Raw genomic sequence first — 21,068 nt, 5'->3', positions numbered from 1 at the left:
GAAATGATACATTCAAACTTTATAATAACATTCAAACTTAATAATAGCATTAAAACAAACTTTCAAACTTTATAATAGTATTGATAATAGCAGTGATACATTCAAACTTTATAATAGCAATGAAACATTCAAACATATTAGTAGCTGTAAAACATTAAAACTTTATAATAGTGGTAAAACATTCAAACTTCATAATAACAGTGAAGCATTCAAACCCATTAATAACAGTAAAACATTCAAACTTAATTATAGCAGTGAAGCATTCAAACCCATTAATAACAGTAAAACATTCAAACTTCATAATAGCAGTGAAGCATTCAAACCCATTAATAACAGTAAAACATTCAAACTTAATTATAGCAGTGAAGCATTCAAACCCATTAATAACAGTAAAACATTCAAACTTCATAATAGCAGTGAAGCATTCAAACCCATTAATAACAGTAAAACATTCAAACTTCATAATAGCAGTGAAGCATTCAAACCCATTAATAACAGTAAAACATTCAAACTTCATAATAGCAGTGAAGCATTCAAACCCATTAATAACAGTAAAACATTCAAACTTCATAATAGCAGTGAAGCATTCAAACCCATTAATAACAGTAAAACATTCAAACTTCATAATAGCAGTGAAGCATTCAAACCCATTAATAACAGTAAAACATTCAAACTTCATAATAGCAGTGAAGCATTCAAACCCATTAATAACAGTAAAACATTCAAACTTCATAATAGCAGTGAAGCATTCAAACCCATTAATAACAGTAAAACATTCAAACTTAATTATAGCAATGAAACATTCAAACTTAATAAAAGCAATGAAACATTTAAACTTTATAATGGCATTAAAACGTTCAAATTTATAATAGCTGTGAAGCATTCAAACTTTATAATAGCATTAAAAAAATTCAATCTTTCTAATGGTAGTCAAACATTCAAACTGTTAAACAGCACTAAAGCATTCAAATTGTCATGAATTGATACTGTGACCTCATTCTACTTCTTTCAAGAAAGGGTTAGGTCAAAATAAGTTCAATGTCAGGTTTAGGATTTATTTGCGTTTTTAACTAGCTGTATACTGTTAAGGTCCCGGGGTTCAACCTGACAAGAACATCACTCACACACAGTCGTACATACAGTAAACAACTAGGTGAATAGTTTAAATAACAACAAAAAAATAAATGAATTTAATTGTATGAAACATATATGTGTATGTACAATGAGGATGACAAATAGACAGTATATATATTAGATATATATATATATATATATATATATATAATAGGTATATATAAAGATATTATACAATAATTAATTTAAGCACCTTTGCTACGGCTATTAACTTGTCACCCTGGCTTTATGGTCCACCAGACTCTGACCGACTGGCGTCACAACACTGCCAACCTTGGTAATAGTAAAGTTTGACAATGACAATGAAAAAAACTGCAATATGTATTTCTGAGACGGCAAGCGACGCCCACAACTCCAACACTGGCACCCTATAAACGAAATAAACACAATACTCTCAACTTCTACACTAAAAATAGAAATAGTGACAACCTCATACAACATACAATAATAGATATCACAAACGAATAACTCACCCTAAACAGGGGTCCCAAAAATCCAACTGAAAAATAAGTCCGAGAAACAGGTACAGACAAATAACGTTTTACGAGCCAACACACCGTCCGCTACAACCAAACTAGAGGGTGAACTGCCTCATGACAAAGAATGACCGATAGATGTCACCGGACTTTGTGACGTAGCAAAACAATTCAAAACAAAAAAATACAAGACACTCTCGCCCCGTACACGTACTACCAGTAGAGGAAATAAAAAAAAACAGAGTTAGGAGAAAGAAATAGACACTTGTCTATACTACGCGACATCCCCCCTCCTCGACGAACTGGAAATTTTGAAAGAAATTCCAGTCATCAAAAATCCTTTCGAAGACAAAACTTTGTAGAAAGAACAAGGAAGAACAAAATGATCATAAGTGCATCTATGTCACATTTCAAAATGTAATAATGGAAGAAAAAAAATGATGGGGAGTCACCAATTAATGAAACAAGGAGACACAATACACGTCAAGATGAAAATCCAATTACAAAGAAAAGTTGGTTACCTTGACTTTTAAGGTGATCCATATCAACTTGGGCCAAGAACCAAGTTATATTACAAAATCATATTTACAAATACAACATTAATATAATATACCAACTTATATTCATGGTAGATAAATACACATTATATTCTTGAAATTAGTATCATTTGCATAATATAAAACACAAGTTCAAATGTTATAACACATAGAGACATAATATAAATGGCGGATGGAAGTCTATATCAATCTTGAACAAAGATCAGCCAGCAGATTGTGCTCTCCCTTTACGTGGGCAACGTCAAAGGAGTAGTCTTGTAGCATCAATGCCCATCTTGTGATACGTGCATTTGTAAAGTTTGTGCTCCTGAGATACGATAAGGCCTTGTGATCAGTCAGCAGGTGAAATGTTTTACCTGCTAAATACCTGTCCAGTTTCTTAACAGAATATACTATGGCTAATCCTTCCCGTTCAATAATAGAGTACTTCTGCTCCCGAGGCAACAACTTACGGCTTACGTACTTTATGGGATGTAACACACCTTTGATACACTGACAGAGAATACCAGAAATTCCTTTATCTGAAGCATCGGTCTGAAGAAAAAAAGATAGAGAAGGGTCAGGTAAACGAAGAATAGGATACTTACTCAAACAAGTCTGCACTCTATTCAATGCCTCCGCACACTCATAGTTCCAGTCCACTCTTATAGACTTGCCCCGACGTAGTAACTCTGTAAAGGGGAATACTAAATCCGCGTAGCTCGGAATAAATTTGCTGTAATAATTTATCAGACCAATCAAACTACGTATTTCTTTCTTTGTAGTGGGTGTTTTAAATTCCATGATCTTTTTTACATTGCTAGGATCAGGTTTGATAACTCCCTGTCCCACATTATGACCCAGAAATTTAACACTAGTGTAGCCCACCTCAAGTTTATCTGGTTTTAGTGTAAAGCCGTTCTCTCTTAGAGCGCAAAAAACATTTCTGACACTTTTCGAGTGTGATTCCCAGTCTTCACTGAAAATACAAATGTCATCGAAGTAGAACAATACATTTTCTACTCCCCTTAGCATACTCTTAACAACCTTATTAAAATGACTTGGAGCACCGCTCAACCCAAAGGGTAAGTAGTGGAACATATAATGCTCCCCAAGAACTCTAAACGCTGTAAAAGGTTTGCTCGTTTCACTGATCGGAATTTGCCAGTAACCCTTTGTTAGGTCCACCAATGTAAAGTACTTGGCTTTATACAACATGTTAAACAAATCTTCTTGTTCAGGAATTACCTCAGCAGGTATTTCAGTAATATTATTTAATTTTCTAAAATCTATACAAGGGCGGAGTGTGCCATCTTTCTTCTTAATTATAACAACTGGCGCTGCATACGGGGAGTCCGTCGGCCCTATAATTCCCAATTCTAACATGTTGTCGATTTCTTGCTTCACTTTCTCTTTCATATGAATGGGCACTGCATATGGTTTCAGAGCTATAGGCTTCTTATCAATCAATTTAATTTTAAACTTTTCGACTGTGGCCCTGCCAGGAACATTGGATATAATGTCTCTATACTCTGTTAAAATTTCATTTACTTGCATCTTTTGCATATGGTTCAAATTGGGGTTAATTTTGACCTGTGTGAAGACATCCTCGTGAATCTTCTCTTTCTGCGTAATTTCTAGCGTTGGAATGTTAGGTAGCATATCATCATTATATTCATCCTGCTCAGCAACGTCTTCCTCCCCTACAACTGAAACCATATTAGCTGACAAAAGTTCATTTCTATTTTCATCTGCAACAATTAGGTTATCTCCCTTCTTTACCCTACAATGGTATTTCATAAGTCTGTTTATATGATATATCTTTGTCATATTTTCTTTCTGGATAACATAATTAAATTGGGAAATCTTGTTTAGAACCTTATACGGGCCCTGCCAAAACACGGACAGCTTACTGTCTCTGTGTGGTTTGAGGACTAAAACACAGTCACCCACATTTATATCACGCCTCGATGAGTATTTGTCATATTGTTTCTTGTATTTATTTCTGTTTGCCTTACTGTTGAAATTAGCAATAGCAGTCACCTCAGATAATCTTGTCTTCAAATCCAGTAAATAACTGAATACATTCTTGTACCCATTTTCCTCTTCGTTATTTACGAACACTTGCTTTAAGATAGCCAAAGGGCCCCTCATTTGTCTTCCGTAGACAAGCTCAAATGGTGACATTCCCGTTGTTTCGTTAGGAACCTCTCGGTAGGCGAACAGAGCTGCGTTGACTTTCCGGTCCCAATCACAAGGGCTATCCTGACACACTTTCCTTAGAAAGGATTTTAAAGAAGAATTAAGTCGTTCAACCATCCCATTAGAGCTCGGGTGGTAAATGGTAGAATGCACTGGTTTGACAGAGAAAAAATTACAGACCTGATTGTACAATTCCGAAGTAAACTGTGGGCCTTGATCACTTAAAATTTCAGTCGGTAGCCCAATTCTACAAAAAATACTAGTTAGTGCTTCGATAACTGTTTCTGTGTTTATATTTCTCAGTGGTATCGCTTCTGGCCATCTCGTAGCAACATCTACTACTGTCAAAATATACCTATTCTTATTGTCAGTTAACTCCAATGGGCCAATAATATCTGTTGCAACTTTATAAAACGGAGTGGTAATAACATTCATTTGGCCTAGCTCCACTCTGTCACAACGACGTGGCATCCTAGCTTTCTGACAAATATCACACGACCTCACAAACTCTTTTATGTCTCTATCTAAACCTTGCCAGAAAAAATATTTGTAGATTTTACTTTTAGTCTTTCTTAATGACAAATGTCCTGCCAACATACTCTCATGAGCGGTTTTCAACACAATTTCTCTCTTAGCTGAAGGTACAACTAACTGTCTTTCTTCCTCACCAAACTTTCCCCTAAACACTCTGTACAATAGTCTATCAAACACTTTATATTCCACACTTCCATTCTTTTTATTATCTACACAACTGTCCACATGTCGCTCCCATAGATCTTTTAAAGACGGATCACTCAACTGTTCACATAAAAATTCTTCGCTTGTACCTAACACATCTCGACATTCTTCCAATACTCCACAATCACTTACAGTGCCGCCCTCAATTTCCTTATTTGTCATTGACCTAGTTACTGCTGAGCAATTAAACTCACGACTCACATTACTGTCAACATTCCCAAGAATTAAATCTGCAACCGGATCTTTAAAGCAAGCTACGACATATTTACCGACAATGTAATCCGACTCAATACTCACACATGCCAATGGATAATCCTTCACTGTCCCATCAACAAGTTTTAATTTATAAGTACCAGGAATCATGTCTTTCTCACCAACTAATGAGCTTCTAATTCCTATAACACTCGAACCAGAATCTTTCAAAACAGACACACTTATCCCATTTACTCTCCCCTTTTCAAACTTCAGCTTACCCACAGACTTATCACGTAATGTCTTATCCACATATGAAAAAGTTTTTCTCTTACAGGGGGAAAAATACTCATCTCCTTTCCCTAAAGTACAATTTCCACAATTTTGAATATTGTGAGGACCACTCAGTCATCTATAAGAACCTCCTGGGCCTTGATCTCTGTTTTGGTATGCCCCAGTACCACCCGTTCTACTGTGCCTGTTATTGTAAGAATTCTCGTATGTAGCATAACTTTGTCTCCCCACACTATTGCCGCGGATTCTTCGACCGTTACCATCAAACTGCCTTTGGTAGCGACCTTGTGATGCATTTCTACTGGGCCTTTGTGTGTTAGTGGAGATTGTGGGTGCGTTCCTATATCTAACATCAGAAGCAGGACTAGAGTTAAGTTGCGGACGTTGAGGGCATTCTGACGCTTTGTGGCCTCCCCTCTTGCACTTAAAACAAATAATTAAGTTACTCTCAATCCCTGGACTTCTATTTCTCACAGGCTCACGACACGCTGCCGCAACATGCGCACTTTCTTCCTTACAAATAGACACATCTGACCCCGACTCACTGCATGCTGCTGCAACATATACACTTTCTTCCTTACAAATGGACACATCAGAACCAGCTACCTTAAATCCTTCTATAACTTCTAGCATATTATCTACTGTTCTGTGCTTGCTCAAAACTAGTTGCCTGTATACGTCACTCGAAACACTTTCTAAGATCCTATCTTTGATCAACAGGTCTTTTAACTCCTCCACTGTTTTACCGACTTCGGCCATCTTGCACCAATTGTCTAATGCTGTTCTCAATTCTGTTACATATCTCCTAAAGTCGTTTTGACTTGGTCTCACGAGATGGAATCTTTTGCGGCAGGTTTCCGCGTTGATATCTGCATGGCGAAGAAGTGCAGTCTTGACTTCTTCATAATTCTCGCTAAGGAACAGACTGTCCCTTAGCATGAAGTTTCTGAGTGCGGTGGTCAGTTTATATGACAACAGCAAGGACCACTCTTTTCTCTCTATTTTGCACCTTGCTGCAACGGCCTCAAAGTGTGTTAGGTAAGCTAGGAGGTCGTCGTCATCTTTCATTCCCTGGAAACTCTTGTCAAGCCTGTCTAAGACATTCTTGTATCGCACATCCCCTGACTGTCCTGCCGCCCCGCCTGCCTCTGGCGCAGACTTTTCTTTAAGCCTAGCCAGTTCCAACTCCTCTTTCCTCTTGATTGACTCCTTGGCATCTCTTTCCTTCCATCTTTCGTGCTCCTCGCGTTTGGCCTTCTCATCACGTTCAAATCTCTCTTCTTCCTCTTTCTTCCTAGCCTCTTCTTCTGCCTTCGCCTCTTTCTTCAACTTCTCCTGCCGCTCAAACCTAGCCTCTTCTTCTGCCTTCGCCTCTTTCTTTCTAGCCTCTTCTTCTGCCTTCGCCTCTTTCTTCAACTTCTCCTGCCGCTCAAACCTAGCCTCTTCTTCTGCCTTCGCCTCTTTCTTTCTAGCCTCTTCTTCTGCCTTCGCCTCTTTCTTTCTAGCCTCTTCTTCTGCCTTCGCCTCTTTCTTCAACTTCTCCTGCCGCTCAAACCTAGCCTCTTCTTCTGCCTTCGCCTCTTTCTTTCTAGCCTCTTCTTCTGCCTTCGCCTCTTTCTTCAACTTCTCCTGCCGCTCAAACCTAGCCTCTTCTTCTGCCTTCGCCTCTTTCTTCAACTTCTCCTGCCGCTCAAACCTAGCCTCTTCCTCTGCCTTCGCGACTTCCTTATCTCTATCATATTCAGCTTTCCGTTCCTTCACATATTTCTCTAGCCTTTCCCCTTCATACCCCATAGCACGGCCATCACTAATAAATTGTGACGTTACCGTTAACCTGGTTTCCATGGTCTAAGTGCCTTACTGTGTTAAGCTAAATCAACTAATACTATTATTATTATTACTATGATATACTATAATATACACACATAAGATGTAAACTACAACCTATGAGTGTGTCGTATGGCAAAGAAAGAGAAAACCTATCTGAGCAGTATCCAACGTCGGAGAGAAAACGCCTCACTCCAGGCCGATGCGTAGAAAGGTAGCTGCTACAGGGACTTCCAAAACACCAACACAGGAACGATGGCCTCTAACACATGTATCAACGGTCAATCCCCACACACTTGTCTGTTGTCGGGAGCGAGAAGACACTCGTCACTCGGTCATAAGTGAAGCACAAAATTACATGAAAGAAAAAATTAAATAAATGAATATAAATAACAATCTTGAAATATCAACACCTATAGTCATATGATGATGAGTTCTAAGTCATAAATGATGAATTTAGCATTGGTACAATCCTCAATATCAACAATCAACACATATGGTAATATGGTAAAATTAATGATAAATTTAACAATGTTTCAAGCCTCTGCTACTTTTGATGTCCAAACAATTATGAGAAGTACACAAGCAATTTTTTTTCTTCAGCAAATTGTACCCAATACATCAAATATAAATACAATAAAGGGGTATTAGTCAGTATATATTTTTTTTTTATTTTATAAGATAACAAGACTAGATAAGACAATCTATGACCTAGTAGTCACAGCCGGACTCTGAGCCCCTATTTGTCAGGTTTAGGATTTATTTGCGTTTTTAACTAGCTGTATACTGTTAAGGTCCCGGGGTTCAACCTGACAAGAACATCACTCACACACAGTCGTACATACAGTAAACAACTAGGTGAATAGTTTAAATAACAACAAAAAAATAAATGAATTTAATTGTATGAAACATATATGTGTATGTACAATGAGGATGACAAATAGACAGTATATATATTAGATATATATATATATATATATATATATATAATAGGTATATATAAAGATATTATACAATAATTAATTTAAGCACCTTTGCTACGGCTATTAACTTGTCACCCTGGCTTGTCACCAGACTCTGACCGACTGGCGTCACAACACTGCCAACCTTGGTAATAGTAAAGTTTGACAATGACAATGAAAAAAACTGCAATATGTATTTCTGAGACGGCAAGCGACGCCCACAACTCCAACACTGGCACCCTATAAACGAAATAAACACAATACTCTCAACTTCTACACTAAAAATAGAAATAGTGACAACCTCATACAACATACAATAATAGATATCACAAACGAATAACTCACCCTAAACAGGGGTCCCAAAAATCCAACTGAAAAATAAGTCCGAGAAACAGGTACAGACAAATAACGTTTTACGAGCCAACACACCGTCCGCTACAACCAAACTAGAGGGTGAACTGCCTCATGACAAAGAATGACCGATAGATGTCACCGGACTTTGTGACGTAGCAAAACAATTCAAAACAAAAAAATACAAGACACTCTCGCCCCGTACACGTACTACCAGTAGGGGAAATAAAAAAAACAGAGTTAGGAGAAAGAAATAGACACTTGTTTATACTACGCCTATACTGTCTATAATTAACCAATCAGAGAAAGAGGTCAGGAAAAAAAAGTTGCAAGTAGGCACAAACAACAGTAATGTCATAATAATAGCAGTAAAACATTCAAACTTTATATTAGTAGTAAGTTATTTAAATTATTTATAGCGGTTAATTAAACATTCAAACTTTATAATAGCAGCAAAACATTTTAACTTCATAATAGCACTGAGTTAAACAATTCTATAGTATTATGAAAAAATTATTAAAACAATTGTTTTTCTTAATATTGAGTGATTTGACAGGGCTTTCTACAGTTATGGTTTTTCCATCCATCCATCCCATGGAGGGCTCTGGCCTGCTTTAACACATCCTTTCATTCAGATCTCTCCTGGGCCTTTCGTCTCCACGCCCTAACCCCAAGCTGCTTCAGATCTGCTTCTACGTCATCTATCCATCGCACTCGGGGTCTGCCTTTGGGTCGCCTGCCTTTTGGTTTTTGCCTGTATACGATTTTCGCCCCTCTGTTGTCTGACATTCTTTCAAGGTGACCTGCCCAACGTAGTCTGTTCTTTTTTATTTCGTTCACTATTGGTGGGTCTTCATATAATTGATATAACTCATGGTTAGTGCGTGTCCTCCACCCTGTTTCATCCTGTATGGCACCATAGATTTTCCTAAGGATTTTTCTTTCCCAAGTGTTAAGTAAATTTTCAGATGTCTTTGTCAGTGTCCAGGTCTCACTTCCATACATTGCTGCTGGTCTTATTATAGTTTTGTATATTATTTTCTTGGTTTTACTTGAAATCATTTTGCTCTAAAGTAGATGGTGGGTGCTATAAAATGCCCTGTTGCCTGCTGCTATTCTTTCCTTTATTTCTGTTAGTAGGTCATTTTTGAAATTAATAGTACTTCCTAGATATTTGAAAGTTTGGACGTTTTCAAATTCGTGGTCTTTGATTTTGATATTTTGTCCCTCTGTTTGATTGTCTCTTGTCATTGTGATGTACTTGGTTTTACTGTCATTGACCTCAAGTCCTGCTGGTCGAGATGCTTCTTCTAGTTGTATGAAGGCTCTAGCGATGTCAGAGGTTTCTTTACCCAATAAGGCAATGTCATCGGCATAAGCAAGGTATTGTAGAGGTTGGCTGTGGACCCATGTTTTCTCTCCAGAAGTAGTTAGTAATAGTTCCCCTTGTGTTTATGTGTATATTTCTTATAACTCTCTCCAGTGTTAAATTGAAAAGCATGCAGGAAAGTGCGTCTCCTTGTCTTAATCCTCGTTTAATCCTAAATTCCCGTGAGTGTTCTCCTTGTATTATGACTTTGCTTTTTGAGTTGTTTAATGTCATATGTATAAGTCTTGTCAGCTTATTGGGTATTCCAAAATCCTGTAGTGTTTCATATAGGTATTTCCTTCTGATACTGTCATAAGCCATTTTATAGTCTATAAAGAGTTGGTGGATTGGTATGTTGTATTCATGGCATTTTTCAAGTATACATCTTAGTGTGAAGATGTGGTCGGTTGTGGATTTGTTGGGTCTGAAACCACATTGGTAGTCACCTAAGATTTCTTCTGAATATTTTCCAAGTCTCTTAGTTATAAGCCTAGACAGTATCTTATAAGTCACATTTAGTAGAGAGATTCCTCTGTAATTACAGCACTTTAACTTGGATCCTTTTTTGTGTATTAGGGTTATAAGAGCCGTTTCCCATTCTGTTGGTATTACTTCTTCTTCCCAAATTCTTGATATTAGTCTGTGTATTTGGGAATGTAAGTCTTTCACTCCATATTTAATTAGTTCTGCTGTGATTTGGTCCTCTCCTGGTGCTTTGTGATTCTTCATGGTCCTAATTATTTCTGATGTTTCAATGAGTGTTGGAGGGTTCACTAAGGGATCTGGTCCCCCATGCGGCAGTTCATATTCTCCATTGTCTCCATCTTCAGTGGTATTTAGGATCTCCTCAAAGTATTCAGCCCATCTCTCAATGACCCTGCTGTTTTCTGTAATAAGCTGACCATCTTTGTTCTCACACATGTGTGATCTAGCTTGAAATCCGTTCTTTTCATCTTTAATTTTCATATACATTCCTCTCATGTCTCCCTCCTTTGCTAGTTCCTCAATTTTAGTGATCTTGGACTTTTCCCATTCCCGTTTTTTCTTTCTTACAACTTTTGTGGCCCTTCTTCTTGCTTCATTGTATTGCTGTCTAGTGTTCCTGGTTTCTCTCTGTAGCATTATCATTCGGACATTGTTCTTCTCTTCTATAGTTTGTCTGCATTCATCATCATACCACCCTATTTTCTCGTTCTTTTGTTTAAATCCAACTATCTCTTCTGCTGTTCTTTTGATAGCATGCTTTATTATTTCCCAATGCTCATTTATGTTATTTTCGCAGTCCTTTTCTAATGTTGTCAGTTGTGTTTGGAGTGCCATTCTATAAGTTTCTGCAACAAGTGGATCCTTTGTGAGTTTTTGACTATCATATTGCTGTGCTCTCTTTCTTTGGTAATTGTGTATGGTACTTATTCTTTGTCTAAATTTAGCTTTTACTAGTAGGTGGTCTGAGTCAGCATTAGCTCCTCTGAAACTTCTTACATCTAGTATGTCTGATCCATGTCTCTTATCTATGAGTATATGATCTATTTGATTCTGGGTGTTGCCATCAGGTGAGATCCAGGTTACCTTGTGAATATTCTTATGTTGGAATTTTGTGCTGCTGATAGACATTCCTTTTCCTGATGCAAAATCCACTAATCTTATGCCATTATTGTTGGTCTCTTCATGTAAACTTTCTTTGCCAATTATTGGTCTGAATGCTGGTTCCTTTCCAATTTTTGCATTGAAATCTCCTAGGACTATTTTGATGTCATGCTTTGGCGCTTCATCATAAATTCTTTCCAGTCCATCATAGAAGGCTTCTTTTGTGTTATCATCTGCATCTTCAGTAGGGGCATGAACATTGATAAATGATATGTTGAAGAATTTTCCTTTCAAACGTAGTGAGCAGAGTCTATCACTTACAGGTTTAAATCCAATGACATTACCTACCATTTCCTTTTTAACAGCAAAACCTGTACCTAAGTTGTTAGTGCTTCCATCACTATAAAATATAGTATACTCCTTGGTTCTGAGAATGTCCGAGTCTTTCCACCTGATTTCCTGTAGGGCTGCAAGGGGTATCCTATATTTCTTTAACACTTCAGTAAGTTGGGCTAGTGCACCTGCTCTATAAAGGCTTAGCACGTTCCATGTCGCAAAACAAAAATCATGTCCTTTTCCAGGCCTAGGTTGTTTTCCGTTGAGATCTATCCGGGTTTTCTTGTGTGTAATAGCTTTCGTAACAGTATTTTTTATATGACAGAGTTGTTAGCCCTGTGCATAACCATCTGGGGGGCTGCCCCTTTCAGCTCTCTGGATAGCTGCCTTTATTTTCGGGTAAGGTGCCCTAGCCTTTGTGGATCCCTCCACTTCCTGCAAGGCAGCAGGTTTGATTTTGGTCCACCCCAGGTATTTTATTTCCCCGGTACCCACCATATCTGGAGGGCATTCCCCTATCCGCCACCTGGGGAGGCACTCGATGGGAGATCAAAAACTCCACACGAGTTATGGTTTTTACCACTTTAAATTTCACATTGTTTAACATAAGCTAACTATAATTACTCTACAATGAATTGTATCTTCAGTAGGGAAATTTCGTTCTATATACACTGCACTGGATGACTTATATGGAAACTTGGAAAAAGTGTTTCTGCTTCTGTCATAACTAAATTAAATGTTTCATTATTTAATTTACACTGTAAGTCTAATTTTGCATTCATTAATAACTATGAAATTTAAAATCCACACACATGTTCAGGTTAAGTTTACAGAAATTTTAACATTTTTTTAGGAGCTGTGGACATTGATGTCAAAAGTGATAGAGGATGGACAGCTTTAATGTTCGCAGCTAGAAACGGACACACATCAGTTATAAACATTTTGGTCCAAAAAGGGTGATGATCTTTTTATCAAATAAAATAGAGCTATAAAAAATGTTTTGAAGCAAAAAAAAAAATTATAACATTTGTCATACTAGTAGACCTAGTTAAGAATTATCTTTTTTTTTTATTTTAAAGCATTTAGTATAGTAAGATGTATTTTGTTTACTATAAAGACAAAAAAAAAGGTTTAACTTCATTTACAAAATCATCTAACAAAAAAAAAATTAATAATAACTACTTTGCAGAAAAGTTCAGTCACAATAAACTTATGTAGTATTCAGAATGTTTATTAAATTTTAAAATGTTAATTAAAAAAAAAATACTTTCATAGGTGTGATGTCAACTGCCTTAATGCCTCAGGACAAACAGCTTTGGAGATAGCACAGTTCTGGAATCACAAAGAGGTTGCTTCCATTCTATCACAATATCGACAGCAGTTAGAATATGACCAAATCCATAATTACTATTCACTCAACCCACTTTACAGAGCTTCTGATGTTCGCAAAGATGCTAAACAATTGGAATCAGCCAAAAATAATAAATCAGCCAAATTCATAATGTTCTCAAAACTTCAGCCATTTCTAATAACCTCTGAGGAAAAAAAAAAGAAATTTAAGTAAGAAAAGTGTATTTGAAAGTGCTGTTTGTGTAGTATAAGTAAAATCTATGAAAATAAATAAACTAATTATTTAAGTGTAAATCAAATGATGCCAAATGTCCATAATTTTGTAATACAATAAAATTACATTTAACTTTTTTGAAGCTGTAGTAACTATTATGGGGAAACTTAAAAATATTAATTTTAAAAAGTCGTCTAATTACATATTTATTTTTTTTTGTATCTGCTTACTGAAAAAAAAATTATTAGAAAAATTATGTTTTACTAATTAGATATCTAATATATAGATCCTCCATCGTGGTTCGATAATGACCACTTTTGTCATACAGCCAGCTGAGGGCTTTGCACTGGGGCCTTGTTCATCCTCATCTGGCTGGTTAGACCTATGTGAGCCCAAAATTTTCGGCTGCACATTGGGCAAGTTATTTCAGCTAGTGTCATTAGCCTTGCTTTTTTTCTCTGATGCTTTTCTTCTACCAGCCCTGTTCTCGTCTTCTGCAATTTGTGCACCTGTTTCACAGCACTACGCCATGATGCTCTATTATTTGCTTCCATCTCCTTTACTTGGAAGGAAAACCAATGACGTAACAAAATTAAATATATAATTAACAAGAATACCCTGGATTGTTTAAGCATCTAGATATAGTTCTTAATTGTTTTTAAAAATATCTGTAGATTAATAAGTACCAATTAAATAAGTTTATAACTATTAAAAGAAACAATTAATTACATATGTGACCAACAGTCTGTATACTTTTTTTTTTGAAGCAAAGATTCAATTCATATTGTCATATTGCTATAATTGATTGAACTTAAATATTAGACCTTCAATACAGTGTTTTTACATTTTCTTAACCTGGATGACTACTTTAGAAGCATGTTTGCTAGTCCCCATTGACCAAGTTGAACAATTTTGATATTTTAACAATTTTGTTTCTGGTTGTTTTAAATTATCCTAATTTTGTTTTTTTTTTTTGTTCATTAATTAGATTTGCTGTGTTTACCCTAGACCAGCTTCCATCAAGCATAAGAGAAACATCAACTCTAATATTTTTGGGGTTAGAAACTTGGGATCCTGTGTCCAGCCCTTGGTTTGCAGTTGATTTAGTTGAAGGCGATCATTCTTTTATTAGTAAGGTAAGAATACAACATTTCAGTAACTTGTGCATCATTAAAACAAAAGCATCTTAAACTCTCTAAATATCAAATCTTTGTTAAGCTAATCGACAATGACTAGAATATTTTTGCTACTTTATATAGTCCTGCTAAATACGAGATATATTTTGAATTAACACATAAAAAATGTTTTGCATGAACTATTTCCGTACGGTGTTACTGGTAGTAACTGCGCTGGCAATTGCAATGTTACTCTCAGCAAGTAACTTTTCCCTTTTTTTTTATTTTTCTGGATGTGAGAATGATTTTTATTTGTTTTGGTTGTAAATTTGGATGCAGGATCAACACATTTAACAAAAAAATGACATCATGTGTTAGTGGTTCCTTAAATGTAAATAATACAATTTCTTAGTGCATTTGTTCATCTTTTATGAAATTAGAAGTGATAACGTGTTTAGTTTTGTGATTTTTCAATTTTTTTTTGATAAATTTATAATTAAAAGTTTCAATCTTTCAGTATATCAATTTTTTTAAAGAATTTTTTATATATTTCCTTTTTCTGTACTCAGTTTAAACTTGACAAAAAAAAATTTTTCTTGAATACCTTGGTAATTCATTTTATTTATTTATTTATTTATTACTCTTTTGTAGCCAATTCATTTTCCTTTTGTTAGATTATAAAATAAAAAGGTAACTCTACCCCCCCCCCCCTTGCTCATTTTTGTATGTCCCAGAAAACTCCTTTTTTTTGTATCAAAACAATATGCACTGAAAGAGTTAACACATAAAAAAATGTTTTGCATTAACATAGAAAAATGGGAAAGAAACCAGTGCAAAAACAGATCTTATCTTATCTTAAATATTAAAGATCTTACTTCATAAATAATAATTATATAATTATTATAATAGCAATAATCTATTTATTAACAGTACTATCCTGATGGCTCTTTTGTAGCCCCTTTTCCAACTACTATGCAAATGATTCAATCACATGCTGGGCTTTTTGCTGAAGCTCATTCAATACTTTGTTGGTTGGACAAATATCGGTAAGCAGTAGTTTAAATTTATGTACAGATTCCTTGTGAATTTTCTTGTTAACTGTTTAATTTACTTCAGTTACTAATATACTTCAACTACTTTTTTTAAAATTCATTATTAAATTCGTCATTACTTTAACTTCTTGAGTTATCGAGATTCTCTTTAAAAAAAAGTGTGTCAGCCTCTCATTAACAATTAAAGTTTGCAACTTCAATAGTTGATGGCAAGATGTTTTCATTTTTAGTCTGCCTCTTTTATTTCTGTCTGTTCATTTAAATAGTTGTAATATTTATTTAATTTTTGTCCATTTATTCCAGTGGTATTGTATTTTAGTTTCCAAAGGGTCCTGACCTGCTTCTAAATATTCTTTCATCATGATCTCTTCAGAGCTTTCTTAATTCCAACTTGTAAATCTATCCATTTATTGCTTGTTATCTTTTTTTTCTTGGGTTACACGTTGGTTTTCTTTCCTGTGGTTTTTGTACTTATGCTATTTTTTTACTTTTTATTCTCTTGACATTTTAGTTTGAACTGACAGTACTATTCTGATGACCATCATGTCTTTTTCAAATAGTTGGTAAAGCTCCATATATGTTCTTTTGAACTTTCATTTTCTTAAGTATTTATCATATTTCTGCTCTCAATGATGGTCTTTGTAAGTGTCCTATAAAAAGTTTTGCAGAAAATCCTTGAGACTCTTTACCAAAGGCCTGGAATGAGAGATTCAATGACACCTATCTGAAGGTCCTGCATCAACTAGATGAGCCTTTATAATAAGCATAAGGTACTGTTTATTGTGAGGTCATGGCTTGAGGCCTAGTGTAGTGTATAGTTGATGAAGATGATGACCATCATGCATTTTTTCTTGTGCATACGCCATAGTGTTTGTTGTATGTTGAGTGGTCAGGCAAGAAAATAACACATTGGCATGGTTAGTTATAAGCATGTAGAGCTATTCTACCCTTACGTTAGTTACAGAGGTCAATGTTTCTTAACACTCCAGCATATTCTTTTCTTTGGTTGCTAGATATAAATGTGGAGATCTGGATCAATTTGAGATTTTCAATTTTACTGTAAGGTTTTCTGTTACTTAGTCAATCGAATTAATAAATGAAAGATGCCTTTTTTTCTTAACATTTTAATTCAAGACACAATTTAATTGTGCAAGAATGTATGTAAGAAACATCTTCCTTATTATTGATTTTATTGTGGAGAAAAATTTCTACAATGATGACAGAATTATATTGTACCGTAGGCCTAAACAGTCAGATTAGCTAGATCTAGATCAAACCACACACAAAATTATGAAAATTTCATAAAATTTAAATATTTTTTTTATAGTTTAGTTGAACTATATTTTTTTTAATTTACATTTAGATAACTACTTTATTTTTATATTACACTTAGTTATATATATATTTTTTTAATTTAATAGTTGCATACTCGTAGATTGAATAAAAAAAAAAAGTAGGATGAGTCATATATTCCAGCCCCAAGTAAGATTTATCCCTAAGTAAGCAAACCCAGTTTCCTCATTAGATATGATCTCTAGACATTGTCAACATATTGTCTTAATGTGGTCACCTGTCTGTCTATAAACTTAATGTGACGGACTAAACAAATAAGGTGGGGAGATAGACAGGTAGCTACTAGATTGCACTTTTTACTATCCGGCCAAAGGATAGTGAAAAATGGTCAGATATTCTGCTGATGGAGCTAAAATCCATTGCAACCCTATTAAGGACAGAGGTTGAGCCACAAAAAGCATTATTTTTGTCCTTATTTTCAAATTTAGTTTTGATTCATGTCAGTGGTATGTTAAAATGTTTACATCTTTCCTTTATTGAACACCTTTTAATATATTTTTTCTTTTATTTAAACTTTTTAATAAATATAATCATCATAATTTAGCTCAAGTACTAGAATCATCACTCAGATATTCTTTCATTTTGATTAAAGTATTTTTACTTTGTCAATGTTTATATTCTTAAGTTACTTTTCTGCTAATATGCAGAACAGAATCAATACCTTATTTTCTTGACTGTTTCAATTTAGCCTTTTGAACTCTTTATTTATAACTATTTCTTTTTACCAGAGAAATATTTTTTATTTATTAAAAACCAGGTTTTGTCCAACATGTGGCAGTAAGCAGACAGTGATAGAAGGAGGTTATAAACAAGTATGTAATAATTCTGACTGTACAAGTCATAAAGGTACTAATCATTTTCAACACTTTTGTTTTAAACTAAAAGAAATTGTTAGCTGCATTTCTAAGCTACTCATAAGTTTAAATTTGTAATTCTAATAAGAATTATTCCTTTGTTTTTTTACTAGGTGTTCACAACACTTGCTATCCTCGTGTGGATCCATCTCTCATAATGCTTGTCTTGTCCCCCAGCAAGAAGCAATGCTTACTGGGCAGACAGAAACGCTTTCCACCAAAAATGTTTTCTTGTTTAGCAGGGTTTATGGAACCAGGTCATTATTTTGGATATCATTAGTCATGCCACAATGAAATTTTGTACATTTATATTTTCATTGACATAAATTGCACTAGACTTCAATTTAGCAAGAAAAGTTGTCAAATAGTCGAAATGAAGCCATGAAAATTTTATCTAGAAATTTTCTGATATATTTCCTTTAAAATAACAGAAAAAACAACAACATCCATCTCTTAAAATAACTAAATGTGTAAGTTAAAAAAACAACAACAACACATAGACACTATAGATGGTAAATGTTAAAATGTTCCTAGTAAATTTGTTATTAACTATCTGCCACAATTTCTAGGAGAATCTATTGAAGACACATGTAGAAGAGAAATTGAAGAAGAGAGTGGAGTCAAAGTTGGAAGAGTAGACTACCATTCAAGCCAACCTTGGCCTTTTCCAGCCACACTAATGCTTGGCTGTATAGCCCATGCAAGAACAGAAACTATTACAGTAAATATTTTTTTTTGATCAGCATTAAAAATCATTACTAAAAAAAAACTATAAACAAAATATTTAATGACTAGAAAGCACAGTTTACTTTTTTTTTTTTTAGTTACTTCTTCAAACACACTGTTTATTATTTACTTTATTCAAAAAGTCTGCTTGAAACTAGTAGACCCTAGTAGATGCCTAAGCTATGTTGTTCATCTAATGACTTTCAAATTCTAGCACTGGAGACCATTAATGCCTTCAAGCCCAGTGCCATTTTTGCATATACTGATGGGTCAGCATCGATAGATTCTGGAAGAGCAGGCTATGGAGCCTACATTTACTTTTTTGGCTCTGACTCAGTCAAAATCTTTGGACCATGTGGCAGTGTTTGCAGTTTTGATGCAGAGGCCATGGCAGTTGTGAAGCCTTAAAAGTCATTGATTGTCAACTCGGAGAGGGACATTTGAGGGCAACACAGATAGTTGTGGTCTTTGACTCAAAACCTGTACTACAGGCTTTGCAAAGCCCTGGACCATGGCCTCCATATCAACACTGTCATCATGACCTCACACAATATAAAACGATGCTATGGCACCCCTGTAATAATGCAGTGGGTACTGAGTCATATAGGTGTGACTGGTAACACTTTTGCAGACTCCTTGGCCCACTGGGAGGGCAAATTCCACCCACTGAACAGGCTGTAAGTTTTCATCAAGCCCTGGCTATAATTCAAAAAACAGAAATGGAAAAGTGGTTTGAGTGCTGGGACAAGTCCCACAAAAAATCAGTGGAGTCTGGAAGAGCATGAAGCGCCCTGACCGCACTTCCCCTTGGTGAAGGCTGTCCATGCGGCGCAAGCTATTATAGCACATTGCAAGACCAAATTTTGATTCACTCTGCCCCCGCTGTGGGAAAGAAGAGGAAACCATGCCTTATATTCTGTTAGACTGCCACAGACTTGCTGATCTTCGTCTTGACAGGTCTTGGAAACCAAAAATTCCAGACCTGTATGGTGACATGTATGCACTACGCAAGACAGCAGGATTTCTGTCCAGTGCTTTTGCAAGAGAGGATTTGAGCCTCTTAAGCCCTCACTTAAATGGAGTTTGATGATGATTCAAAAGGTTTCTTTGAGTATTAAAAGCTAAAAATTTTTAGCTAAAATTTTTGCTTCTCATGGACACCTTTGGTGGCTATTTATTAAAACTTGCCTCATTATAAAGCTTTTTTTTTCCTGCCTTTCTTTTTCATCTTTATTTTGACAGATAGACAAAGATGAACTTGAAGAAGCCCGTTGGTTCTCTCGTGCTGAGATTGCTCAGATGTTAGCTGGTCAGCACCCAGATGGCTTATTCATACCACCTAGTCAAGCCATAGCACATCAGCTGATTAAATCATGGGCGACAAGCAACTCTGCTAATTTATGACATAATCTATAATTAGTAAATATTTAGTATAATATCCAAAATCATTTTAGTTCAAATAAATGATGTTTTAAATTAGCTTATGATAGCTAGAGGGAGGCTTCTTGTTAAAATCTTATAGCTTTTTATAAATTTACTATTTGCATTTACTTTACTGTGATTTGTAACACTGACTAAATCATTTTGAAAATTTAATGTGCAAGAAGTTGTTTATTTTAATATTATGCTGTAGAAGTTTAAATCTGTTTTCTTTGAAATTAGGTACACCTGATTTGTTGAAAGATTATACGTTGAAAGACATGTTTTTATTTGAATAAATGTTTGTATAATTTTGTTAATTTAATATTTAAAATTATTCAAACCAGATTTGTACAATTTTACTTTTTTTTTTAATCAAATTTTTATTATTTTCTTAAAGTCAACAGTTGTCATATTATATTTACTAAATATCATTTCAAAATATACATATTTATTACAAAATTATTTTTTTGTTTAATTTATACATTTATTTAAAAACTAAATTAATTTACAGAAATGAAAGGGTATTTGGGGCTTGGCTGCATTTTGTAAAAAAAAAAAAAAAGTTGATAAAAAAAAAAAAAGCACATATACTACTACACTATCCAAATGTTGTAAATTAAAAGGTTTTTCTTCTATTTTTGCTATCTTTTTTAAAATAAGTTTTCACTAGAATTCCTATTGAAAGTTTGTGAAATATTTTAGGTTAAAATTAGTTTCAACAGAAGTATCACTATCATTGTTAGTCAAATTATTTGTTTGCTTATAACCTTGATAAGAGTTACTGTTTGTAACTGTTTGTAAATGTTAAGGACATTCAAATTATGAAATGAGATATTCTATTACACATTCAAGCCTAAAATATAAACAACAGACAAGAAAGAAAGATCTTTTTCTAATTAGGGATATTGGCTTGATTAAAAGGGTTTTTCTTTTGGTGTTATCTTCCATCTATTTTCAAAAAAATGTTCTATTTTCTAC

At 34.8% G+C, this 21,068-nt stretch overlaps 2 protein-coding genes across 14 annotated transcripts in view; one reads left to right on the top strand and one right to left on the bottom strand.

Annotated features, from left to right (window-relative positions):
* The window catches only part of LOC106053342 (NAD-capped RNA hydrolase NUDT12-like), a 28,422-nt gene extending 7,732 nt beyond the window's left edge, over positions 1-20,690 (top strand). For 8 of the 9 annotated variants that reach the window (XM_056029834.1, XM_056029883.1, XM_056029871.1 and 5 more), the window contains exons 4-11: positions 12,858-12,960; positions 13,280-13,564; positions 14,557-14,704; positions 15,614-15,729; positions 17,846-17,934; positions 18,056-18,199; positions 18,512-18,663; positions 19,911-20,690. In XM_056029834.1, coding sequence (XP_055885809.1) covers positions 12,858-12,960; positions 13,280-13,564; positions 14,557-14,704; positions 15,614-15,729; positions 17,846-17,934; positions 18,056-18,199; positions 18,512-18,663; positions 19,911-20,072 — 1,199 coding nt within the window. In that variant the 3' untranslated portion in view covers positions 20,073-20,690. The remainder of the gene's footprint in view (positions 1-12,857; positions 12,961-13,279; positions 13,565-14,556; positions 14,705-15,613; positions 15,730-17,845; positions 17,935-18,055; positions 18,200-18,511; positions 18,664-19,910) is intronic. The other variant, XM_056029852.1, reaches the window with a different exon arrangement.
* Positions 825-7,504, bottom strand: LOC129926363 (uncharacterized). 5 transcript variants are annotated; one of them, XM_056029808.1, is made up of 3 exons: positions 7,269-7,504; positions 7,008-7,160; positions 827-6,866 (listed from the first exon to the last, which is right to left on the bottom strand). In XM_056029808.1, the coding sequence occupies exon 3, from the start codon at positions 5,447-5,449 to the stop codon at positions 2,348-2,350; it is 3,102 nt and encodes a 1,033-aa protein (XP_055885783.1). In that variant the 5' UTR covers positions 5,450-6,866; positions 7,008-7,160; positions 7,269-7,504; the 3' UTR covers positions 827-2,347. The 5 variants fall into 5 exon arrangements, 4 of the variants coding, with proteins under 4 accessions (XP_055885783.1, XP_055885789.1, XP_055885771.1 ...); XM_056029814.1 differs by having other exon boundaries at positions 7,008-7,073; XR_008777984.1 differs by lacking the exons at positions 7,008-7,160; positions 7,269-7,504 and having other exon boundaries at positions 825-1,502; positions 1,608-7,001.
* Positions 20,691-21,068: the final 378 nt, after the last annotated feature.

The sequence above is a fragment of the Biomphalaria glabrata genome, chromosome 1, assembly GCF_947242115.1.
Source record: "Biomphalaria glabrata chromosome 1, xgBioGlab47.1, whole genome shotgun sequence".
Lineage (NCBI taxonomy): Eukaryota > Metazoa > Mollusca > Gastropoda > Planorbidae > Biomphalaria > Biomphalaria glabrata.
This window is presented reverse-complemented; position numbering and strand designations above follow the sequence as displayed.